This window comes from Eptesicus fuscus, chromosome 6 (genome assembly GCF_027574615.1).
Source record: "Eptesicus fuscus isolate TK198812 chromosome 6, DD_ASM_mEF_20220401, whole genome shotgun sequence".
Classification (NCBI taxonomy): Eukaryota; Metazoa; Chordata; class Mammalia; order Chiroptera; family Vespertilionidae; genus Eptesicus; species Eptesicus fuscus.
In genome coordinates, this window is record NC_072478.1 from 30,977,649 (window position 1) to 30,989,499 (window position 11,851).

The following is an 11,851-nucleotide window of genomic DNA, read 5'->3' on the forward strand; positions in this document are numbered from 1 at the left end:
TCACAGGTGAATTTTATGAAACATTCAAAGAAGAACTAACACCTATCCTTCTCAAATTATTCCAAAAAATTCAAGAGGAGAAAAGACTCATTTGGGAAGGCTCATTTTACAAAGCCAACATTATCCTAATTCCAAAACTAGATAAAAACACTACAAAGAAAGAAAATTATAGGCCAACATCCCTGATGAACATAGATGCTAAAATCCTCAACAAAATATTAGCAAACTAAATCCAGCAATACATTAAAAAGCTCACACACCATGATAAAGTGAGTTGGTACAATATCCACAAATCAATTAATGTGATACCCCACATTAACAAAATAAAGGGTAAAAATTATACCATAATATGAATAAATGCTACAAAAGCATTTGACAAGACCCAGCACCTATTTATGATAAAAAGTGTCAGCAAAGTAGGAACAGAGGGAACATACCTCAATATAATAAAGGCCACATCTGACAAACTCACAACTAATTTCATACACAATAGGCAAAAACTAAGATCAGGGACAGGATAAGGTGCCTACTCTCACCATTCCTATTTAACATAATACTGGATGTCTTAGCCAGAGAAATTAGGCAAGAGAAAGAAATAAAAGGTATCCAAATTTTAAAGAAAGAAGTAAAATCTCTTTTTGCAGTTGATATGATTTTTATGTGTAGAAAATTCTAGAGACTATAAAAATTGTTAGAACTAATTAACCAATTCATTAAAGTTGCAGGATGAAAAATCAATATGCAAAAATTAGTTGCATTTCTATATATAACAATGAATAATCTGAAGAAGAAATAAAAATAATCTTATTGACAGTAGTATCAAAACCAGTAATTATAAAATAAATTGTACTAACAAATCCATAGAAAATCCATATATTGAAAGTTTTCTTATGAGTATTTTATAGACATCAGCAGTTGCAGCTCCTGCCTGACCAAGGAACGACCCTGGCCATAAGAACTGGGCAAGTGTCAGCAATTCATATCAGAACCAGTAGAAACACTGCCTGCATGCCCTGTTCCCGGACATCAGCAGTACAACTGCAGATAGAGCAATGAAACAATGCACACAGGAGAAAACATGGAAACCACCCAAGAGCAGAGCTGAGAAACTGCACATCGCCAGAAATTCCTTAGTTCCCTCTTCCCTTGTTTCTCCTATATAACCCAACCAGGATGCCTGAGATCCTGAGATGGTTCTGAAGGCATGAGCCAGCTATCTCCTCAGGTTATTGACTCCTGAATAAGCCTCTTTTCTTCTTAACCAGAACCTGTCTCACAAGTTTGGCTTTCGTGGCAGCAGGCAGCTGGACCTGGGAGTCATTTTTCTGGTTTTAGTCTAGTTCCATTTTTTGGCATGTATCTGTCCAATATTCCCAACACCATTTATTGAGTAGACTATCTTTACCCCATTGTATGTTTTGGCCTCCTTTGTCAAATATTATTTGACCATATAGGCATGGGTTGATTTCTGGACTCTCTATTCTATTCCATTGAGCTATACTAGGATGTCTGTTTTTATGCCAGTACCATGCTGTTTTGATTACTATGGCTTGGTAGTATATTTTGATATCAGGTAGTGTGATTCCTCCAACTTTGTTCTTTTTTTCTTTAGATTGCTGTTGCTATTTGAAGTCCTTTATGGTTCCATATACATTTTGGAATATTTGTTCTAGTTCTGTGAAATATGCCATTGGTATCATGATAGGAATTGAGTTGAATCTATAGATTGCTTTGGGTAGTATGAGCATATTAATGATGTTAATTCCTCCTATCCATGAACACAGTATATACTTCCACTTATTTGTATCTTCTTCAATTTCTTTCTTGTGTCTTTATAATTTCCTGAGTACAGGTCTTTTACATCCTTGATTAAATGTATTATCTAGTATTTTATTCTTTTTGAAGCAATTGTTAATGGGATTGTTTTCTTGGTTTACCTTTCTGATAGTTCATTACTGGTATATAAAAATGTGACTGATTCCTGGATATTTATTTTGTATCTTGATCCTTCACTGAATTCACTTATCAGCTCTAGTAGTTTTTTGGTGGAATCTTTAGGGTTCTCTATATACATTATCATGTCATCTGCAAATAATGACAGTTTTACTTTTTCATTTCCAATTTGGATGCCTTTTATTTCTTTTTGTTGTCTGTGGCTGTGGCTAGAACTTCCAGTAGTATGTTGAATCAGAGTGGTGAAAGCAACCATCCCTGTCTTGTTCCGCATCTTAAGGGAAATACATTTAGTTTATTCCAGTTAAGTAAGATGTTGGCTGTGGGTTTGTCATATATGACTTTTATAATGTAGAGATATAGTCCCTCTATTCTCACTTTGTCGAGAGGTTTTATAATAAACTAGAGGCCCAGTGCACGAAATTTGTGCACCAGTAGGGTCCCTAGTGGCTTCCAGCTGCTGGCTGGGACCTCCCTTCCCCTGGCTGCTTGCTGCCTACGGCTGGGGTGGGGCCAGCCAGGCGGAGGGGCCGCAGGTGGTTGGCCGGCCAGCTCTGCCCCCTGGTCAAACTCCTGGTTGAGGGGACAATTTGCATATTAGGCTTTTATTATATAGGATAGGTGCTGGATTTTATCAAATGCTTGTTTTGCATCTATTGATATGATCATGTTGTTTTCATCCTTCAGTTTCTTTGTTTTGTTAATCATCATCTGAGGACTCTTTTCCATTGGTTTTTAGAGAGAGTGGAAGGGAGGGGGAGAGACAGAGAAAACATCAATATGAGAGAGACACATCAATTAGTTGCCTCCTGCATGTGCCCTGACCAGGGCCAGGAATCAACCTGCAACCAAGGTATGTGACTTTGATCTGAATTGAACCTGGGACCCTTCAGTCATCAGGCTGATGTTCTATCCATTGAGCAAAACTGGTTAGAGTTCCTTCATTTTGTTTATGTGGTGTATCATGTTTATTGATTTGGTGGATATTGTATCAACCTTGCATCCCTTGAATAAATTCCTCTTGATCATGGTGTATGGTCTTTTTAATGTATTGCTGGATCAGGTTTGCTAATATTCTGTTGAGGATTTTAGCATCTATGTTCATCAGGGATATTGGCCTATAATTTTCTTTCTTTGTAGTGTCTTTATCTGGTTTTGGAATTAGGATAATGCTGGCCTTGTAAAATGAACTTGGGAGTTTCTCCTCCTCTTGAATTTTTTGGAATAGCTTGAGAGAATAGATATTAGTTCTGCTTTGAATGTTTGGTAAAAGTCACCTGTGAAGCCATTAGGTCCAGGACTTTTGTTCAGAGTTTTTTTATTACTGCTTCAATTTCACTGGTTGTAATCTGTCTATTCAGAGTCTCTGATTCTTCCTGATTCAGTTTTGGAAAATTGTTTCTAGGAATGTATCCATTTCATCCAGATTATCCAATTTGCTGGCATATAATATCCAATATATTGATCTTAAAACATTGAGAAAAGGCAATAAAATGGAAAATAAATGGTAAGTAGAGGCAAAAGTGCTTTAATCCTTGGCCCTTTCATGAAAATGTGGCCATAATTTAATGCTAAGTTCCAAATGACATCACTATTGCTGTTGCCTATGTCTTGGTGTTGGATACATTTCCCCACTAAAACTATAATTAGTGTTTATAAATAATAATTATAGTCAGTAGTATCCATGGATAGATAATTTAATTAAAATATTTCTTAGGAGCCCATAAATAAAAATTAGCATTTATGAAGCCTCCATTATGCACTAAGCCTTTGCTGAGCCCGTGCCACAGAAAAGAACTCAACACCTGTTGGGGAGACCTACATAAACATATTAAATTATAATTGAACCCATTCTTTTAAAAATATTTTTATTGATTGCAGAGAGAAAGAGAGAGATAGAAACATCAATGATGAGAGAGAATCATTGATCGGCTGCCTCCTGCACGTCCCACACTGGGATCAAGCCCACAACCCAGGCATGTGCCTTTGACCGGAATCGAACCTGGGATCCTTCAATTTGCAGGGCGAAGCTCTATCCACTGAGCAAAACCAGCTAGGGCTAACCCATTCTGAATAGCATATTCATTAATATCTTAGGAACACAACGAGAATAGGTTCCCTAAATGTTAATGAATATTCTACTAAAATGGGCTCAATTGTCATATGGTATTTTGGAAATAAAACAGGACTTTGCATAGATTTTAATGTACTGGTCTGTATTGTAAATCTGTGAGAGTAGCATGCTGCCTTTCCCAAACCTGTTAGACCAGGATATCTTTCTTCATGGAGTATTTTAATGAAAAACACATTGAGAAATTCTGGCGATGGGGAGAAAGCATATATGGAAAATGTCTAAAATCTAGTGTGGAATAAGATAAACATGTAAAAAGAATACATTCTGTCACTCTTGGCAGTCCGATTACAGCCCATAAACCACGGAAGAACACAGAAAGAATAGCGAATGCAGTTTAAACAATCTTAGGGAATTTTCATGACTTTGCTGTGCCAGCCATTATCATCAAAGGAAGCCATCTGATGGTTTATAGGCATTGGCTCTTACAAAAGCATAAACATCCCCAATCACTATAACAACCCTCTCTCTAATTACTAATTGTGGGAGCTCTGGCTTAGCAACCTCTGTTTTTGCAGAACTATTGCTCAAGCCCCCAGAGTGAAAACATCAAGAGCCAAGAGCACCACCTGGTGGCTAATCCTCTGTCCAGTATGCTCCAGGCGGGTCTGAGGTGCAGCTCCAGGCAATCAGAATGGCAAGACCTGCCCAGTGCAAGCATCCTGCTGATTTCTAGGAAGAAAAGCATCCTGATCACACACAGTTTGCACAGAAATAAACTCCCATTCTTTTTTTAAAAAATATGTATTTTTATTGATTGCAGAGAGAAAGGGAGAGGGGGAGAGAGATAGAAGCATCCATGATGAGAATCATGGATCGGCTGCCTCCTGCAGGCCCCCTACTGGGGATCAAGCCTGCAACCCTTGCACGTGCTCTTGACCGGAATCGAACCCGGGACCCTTCAGTCCACAGGCTGACACTCTATCCACTGAGCCAAACCAGCTAGCATATAAACTCCCATTCTTACCTGAATGGGAAAACGTCCCAGACCCAGTGGGACTTAGTGATGAATTCTATGTTGAATTCTCAAAACATCATAGGAAGACTAGACAGAAAAGTAGAAACTAGAGAGTGGAAATCGAATCACATTTGGTCTTTAAATAAATGTATAGGAAGCGAGTCTCCCCAGACTCTTTCCTGAAGATCTACCTTAACTGCATTCAATACTGTCAATGAGAAATGAGTAAATAAGTAAATAGATGTTCTCTTTATGAATGTGTAGCCTGGCCAATATGGCTCAGTGATTGAGCATCGACCTATGAGCCAGGAGGTCACGGCTCAATTCCTGGTCAGGGCACATGCCCAGGTTGTGGGCTCAATCCCCAGTGGGGGGCGTGCAGGAGGCAGCCAATCCATGATTCTCTCTCATCATTGATGTTTCTATCTCTCTCTCCCTCTCCCTTCTTCTCTGAAGTAAATAAAAATATATTTAAAAAAATAAATAAAACTTCCAACAAGAAAACAATGCGCGAATGCTGTATTTCCTTCCCATGAGGAACGTAATAACCAGTGTGCCTCATTTTAAGGTTCCCAGAGCATCTCCTCTGGAATTCAAAGTGTAACTTGGGAGAGTGACGTCAGCACCGTGGCCGAGCGGCCGAGTGTAACTTAGTTCACCTCTTGAAGGCTGCACAACAGGCCCGCGTTCTCTCAGCGTGTGAAAGACATAGCCAGAATGTTCTTGGTGGCGTGGAATATACGGCTTCTGTAGTCAAGATGATTAGAATCCAAATCCCGGTTCTGCCACCGAGAAGAAACCTGGGCGCTACCCTCAGTCTCTGAGTCCCTCAGCTCCCTCTGTAAAAGGGGTGCATGATGCCGACCTCAGGGTTACAGTGATGGGCAAACCAAGTCAGGTAATGGGGGCGAAGCGCCAGCCGCATTATCGGCACATTGCAGGCGCTTCCTGTCTGGTGTCTGTTCTCTTCTCCTGAAATACAATTTTAAGATTATGAAATGCCCCCTGGGTTTTACTAAAGAAAAGAAATCTGAAATTAAATCAATATCAGATATAATATTTATAGAAAATCAATCAAAAGGGTATTTATCATCTAGTACCATGGACCTGCAGAGAGGCCTCAACAATAGATGAAGGAATAAAGTGTGAGGATCTTGTTACAAATAAATTTAGAGACAGTTTCCTCTTTCTCTAGGCAGTAAATGTCCCATGGTTTAATTCAAAATTCATCTTGATTCTTCCTCCCATTCCTTCGAAATCTTTTCTGATGCAAGTCTTCAGGCTTTCTTCTCTCCCGTAATTACCAGCTGGAGTGTCTATCAGATATGCACACATACACATTCTCTCTGTCTCTCTATTCCTCTCTCTCTCTCTCTCCCCCTTCCCACTTCCCTCCTTTCCTTCCCCCAACCCCACCTCTTGCCCCCCAAATTATTTGAGTCCTTTGGGAAAAAATTACAATGGCACTGTGTTTCTATAGGGAGTCCCTTCACAATTTTGTTGGCCAAAGAATAATGTTCTGAATATGGAACTGTGTGGTCATTGGCCGACCATGCGTAGACTTCTAATCTTTGCAGATCTTTGGGTGGCTCTTAATTACCTGTAGATTAAGTCCAAATTCCTTAGTTTGATCATCGAAGCCCTTTCCAATGGCCCAATCATTCCAGGCTCCTCTTCTGCCACTCCCATTCACATGGTGTTCCGGGTACTCTGGATAAGACTGTTCCCTAAACACACTAGCCTTCCAGAGAACACTGCCTACAAGTTGTACACACCATGGCCTTTGCCCAGGCCCCGTGATCCTTGGAATGCCCTCTCCCCACACCCCTCCCAGACCTGGCAATAGCCTCCTTAGGTTGAGGAGTCATCTTAAATGTCACTCTCACTCAGCCTGGGCTAATGACTCCCTCTTCCGTGCCCCCAGCAAACAACAAGAACGGAACCTATCGCCTGTTGTTTAATTGGTGAGTGTGATTCATCCCCCATAGAACCCAAGTTTCATGGTCCTTTTTATCTAGATCCATTGTTCCAGTGCCTTTGGTGCATTGTTTTAATCTCAGGATATGGGTAGGACAAACATTTTATATAATAAATGTTACTGTTGAAAACAGAAATTAAATCCAATATGATTAGATTCCACTGTGACTGAGAGACAAAAAAAATTCTCAAAAACAGGGTTTATTTCTCTTTTAAGCACCTGAAGTGTGTTTGGTGCCCATAGTGTGAAGGATGCAGGCTTCTGCCACTCTGCTATGCCCCAGGCATATTTCTTTTCTTATCTGCAGGATCCAAATTGGTTGCCACACCTCCATCCATCACACCCACATTCAATCCAGCAAGAGATAGGAAAGGGAAGAAAACGGGCACATTCCTTTCAGTTCAAAACACTTCCCAGAAGCCCTATGTATGTCCTCTTCCCATGTCCTGGCCAGAAATTAGTCAACTGACAACACCTAGCAATAGGGGAGGCTGGGAAGTGCAGCGTCATCTAAAGTTTCAATGCAAACAAAGCAGGTACTCACACAACAAACCCCCTGCAACTGCGGTGACATGATAATTTGAACTTGTGCCCAAGGCAGGTTAATTAATGCAACACACTCAGCACTAATTATTGTGATCCAAGCAGGTATTTCCGTAGGCATTATAGCTAGGACTTAGGTTTAACTCGAGCCTGTGTTAGTGTGTGATTGCCATCACTGCCTCTGAGCTTGCCTCTGTCTACTTTGAGCGGGATTGCCCCGCCCAGCTTGGGTTATCAGACACAGAGCCCCATTACTCTTCAACGGAGTTACTGAAAAGCGGTTCCTAAGCAGGTTGTGTAACTTCAGTGTAGTCAGGAAAGCCTCTCAGTTGTATTATCTAAAGAAGTCACATCTTGAGAGTAGAGGCGGTTAGGCTTTTTGTCGCCAGCGACGTGCTGGGTGGGGAGGGCGGGGACGGGGCGGCAGCTCCTGGGCATCCTTTGCACCCGGCCACCCCGTCCCTCTTCCCCGAGGGCTTTTGCAGATGACGCACGGGGTGGCGAGGGCCGAATAAAGGGCTCGGTGCGCAGAGCTGGGCTGAAGCGGAGCGGCAGCGGGACGGTCCCAGCGAGGCGGGGCGCAACTTCCAGGTCTCACTCCAGGGAGTCGGCGCGCGGCTTCCCGACCCAGCGCGGGGCCGCATGAAGACCACGGAGAAGCAGCGGCTGTTGGTGGCCAGGTCCGGAGCGCGGTCTTACATGGCATCTCCGTGGCAGAATGAGGCTGGCTGGATTTCTGCGTCGCGCTCTGAGCTGGACTTGCCATCCATTGAGCTGAACGTGGAGAACAAGCACTACTGCCACCCCCAGAAGGGCCCTGGCAGTCGCTGTGACCCCAAGAAGGAGCAGGCCCGGCGCCAGCTCTGTGTGGCCTCTGCCATCTGCCTGGTGTTCATGATCGGGGAAGTCGTTGGTGGGTACCTAGCACAGAGCTTGGCCATCATGACGGATGCAGCCCATCTGCTCACGGACGCTGCCAGCATGCTCACCAGCCTCTTCTCTCTCTGGATGTCCTCCCGGCCAGCCACCAAGACCATGAACTTCGGCTGGCAGCGAGCCGAGATCCTGGGAGCCCTGCTCTCTGTGCTGTCCATCTGGGTGGTGACAGGGGTGCTGGTGTACCTGGCGACTGAGCGGCTAATCTCTGGGAACTATGAGATCGAGGGGAGGACTATGCTGATAACAGCGGGCTGTGCCGTGGCTGTGAACATCATAATGGGATTGACTCTTCACCCGTCTAGCCACGGACACAGCCACGGCCACGGCCACGGCCAAGGCCAAGGGCACAGCCGAGACACCATCCAGCAGCAGGAGAACCCCAGTGTCCGAGCTGCCTTTATCCATGTGATCGGAGACTTGCTGCAGAGTTTGGGCGTCCTGGTGGCAGCCTATATTTTATACTTCAAGCCCGAGTACAAGTACGTAGACCCCATCTGCACCTTCCTCTTCTCCATCCTGGTCCTGGGGACAACCTTGACCATCCTGAGAGACGTGATCCTGGTGCTAATGGAAGGCACCCCCAAGGGCGTGGACTTCACAGCCGTTCGGGACCTGCTGCTGTCAGTGGAGGGGGTAGAAGCCTTGCACAGCCTGCACATCTGGGCCCTGACTGTGACGCAGCCCGTGCTGTCTGTCCACATCGCCACAGCTCAGAACACAGATGCCCAGGCTGTGCTGAAGGCAGCCAGCGCCCGCCTACAGGGGAAGTTCGACTTCCACACCATGACCATCCAGATCGAGGACTACTCTGAGGACATGAAGGACTGTCGGGCGTGCCAGGGCCCCTTGGACTGACGGCCTGGCCAGGCGCCAACTGGAGCAGGGACAGGACCTGCAGAGGGAGGGGCCCCGTGGCCCCCAGGCCCAGCCAGGACTCTGTTGACCCTGGCTGTGTCATAAGCCAGATCCCTCTTCTGACTTGAGCTCCCTGTTCAGCGTGGAGGGTCCTTGCCCACTCCGGGAAGGAGGCTCTTCCCCTGCCCTCCATCTGACTGTAGCAGCCCCAGGATGGGGACTCAGCAGGTATAACCCCACGCCTCCTGCTCCTGGGTCAGTTCCTGGTGGGGCTGGGTTTGGGCCGACTCCTCCACCAATGCTGTCTTACCACCAGCCTCAGGGAAAGGCAGTGAGGGATGCTGGAGGGGGCCCTGGCCGCAGCACCCCCTGCCTACCTGCCTCATTTCCCATCTTCTTGGCCTTAGAAACTTGTAAAGAAATCTTGGGACCTGAGCCCGCTCCCTCGGCCTCTAACACGATCTGGTTTAAGGAGGCCATGGGGGTTAGGGAGTTGTGAGACAGACTGGTAAGCCAGGACAAGTGGAATAGGGAAACCGAGACAGATGCATAGATGGCCAAGCAGGTTCCAGCCAGCCACCGAGTACATCACAAAATCCCACCTCCCCCAGCCAAGGACACTTAAGAGTAAGTGGTTTGCACCTCTCCCCAACCAGAGGATAAGTAAGTAGCTGAAATCTCGGGAAGACAGATAACAAAACCAATGAGTGCCATTTATACCAGCCACATCCAAGGACAGGTGGAGTTAGGGGAATAAATCTCATTTTGGTGCATCAGCATAAAGCTGATTAATATTCTCTCGAGAGCCTCCCCTAAACTCCCTCAAGAGGAAGGACTTTGGAGCCTTTTCCTTTTCCCCCGCCCCCACCCCCACCCCCCACCCCACCCCATGCATCACCTCTGCCTTTTTCCTAAGCTCCAAGGGCCCTTCTGTAAGTTTCTAAATAAACTTTCTCTTAAAATTTGGCAATAAAATAAATAAATAAATAAAGAAGTCACATCTTACATTTAATGACCCAAACTGAATCCTTCCCTAGGGAAATGTCCCCTCCTTCCAGATTCTCATCTTAATGGTGGCACCACCATCTTCCCACCTGTTCAACCAGGAACCTGGACATCTCTCTATTTTTTCACCAAATTCTGTTGATTCTTCCTGTTTCAGGTCTTCCCTCTACCCCCTCCTCCTGGCCTTGGGTATTCCCCTGGAAAGACGGGTTCTCTGATGGGGTAAATTTGTGAGACTAGACCCTGGAGGGCATTAGTATCTCCTTTTACTCAGACGCAGACAGTTCTTGGCAGACAGTTCTTGGTGACGCGGCCACAGCTTCTCACTTTCTTAAGCAGAGCTGCTTCCTGAAGCCTCTGGGGCTATAACTCTGGTCTCCAAGTTCATTCTTGGGCATTGACTTTCAAGGGGTTTTGACTGCAACCCCCCCTGTAAGAAATACATTTTATGCTGTGACCTAGAACATAAAGACACAAATATAAAATGGAAACATAATGTCCACAAAACAATACTTTCCCTGTTACCTGGAATTTGATATTTTGTTTTCTACTTTATTCCATTAAAAAAAAATTAAAGTTGGGTGGCACCCACTAAGTTGATTTCACAATGCAATGAGTCACAACTCATAGTTGTGGAACCTTTTCCTAGGACTCACATCCTAGGTTGGAAGTGTCAAGACCCAGCACAGTGCAGTGACTAAGAGCTCACACTCTGGGACACACTGCCAGAATTAAAGTCCTTGTTCTAAGTGTGGCCTTGAGCAAGTTACCTAACCTTTCTATACCTCCATTTCTTTGTCTTCAAAATGGTAGAATAACAGAACCTATGTTGTAGGTATGTTGTGAAGATTGAGACATCCTATATAATAAAAGCCTAATACGCAAATCAACCAAATAGCGGAACGACCTGTCCCTATGACACGCACTGACCACTAGGGGGCAGATGCTCAATGCAGGAGCTGCCTCTCCCAGAGGGGGAGCACCACTCAGCCAGAAGCCGGGCTCATGGCTGACGAGCGCAGCAGCAGTGGCGGGAGCCTCTCCAGCCTATGCTGCAGGTGGGTGGTAAGGAGCGAGGGATCCCGGACTGCAAGAGGGATGTCCGACTGCCAGCTTAGGCCAGGGAACGGGCCTAAGCCGTCAGGTGGACATCCTCCAAGGGGTCCCAGACTGCAAGAGGGCGTAGGCCAGGCTGAGGGACCTCCCCCACAGTGCACAAAATTTCGTGCACTGGGCCTCTAGTATATATATATACATATATACCTATCCTATATAATAAAAGGCTAATATGCAAATCAACCAAACAGTGGAACGACGGGTTTCTATGACACGCACTGACCACCAGGGGGCAGATGCTCAATGCAGGAGCTGCCCCTGGTGGTCAGTGTGCCCCCACAGGGGGAGCCCCGCTCAGCCAGAAGTTGGGCTTGAGGCTGGCAAGTGCAGCAATGGTGGTGGGAGCCTCTCCCGCCTCTGCGGCAGCGCTAAG

The 11,851-nt window shown here is 45.2% G+C and overlaps 1 protein-coding gene across 1 annotated transcript; it reads left to right on the plus strand.

The window, feature by feature from the left end:
• The first annotated feature begins 7,972 nt into the window (after window positions 1–7,972).
• LOC103294329 (proton-coupled zinc antiporter SLC30A2-like) lies at window positions 7,973–10,359 on the plus strand. The gene has a single exon (XM_054717594.1). It carries the CDS (start codon window positions 8,206–8,208, stop codon window positions 9,355–9,357), a length of 1,152 nt encoding a protein of 383 aa, XP_054573569.1. The 5' UTR covers window positions 7,973–8,205; the 3' UTR covers window positions 9,358–10,359.
• The last annotated feature ends 1,492 nt before the right edge of the window (window positions 10,360–11,851 follow it).

What these genes read in the sequence shown, in the direction of transcription:
- LOC103294329 (XM_054717594.1), top strand. Translation starts at nt 8,206, where the DNA reads ATGAAGACCACGGAGAAGCAGCGGCTGTTGGTGGCCAGGTCCGGAGCG.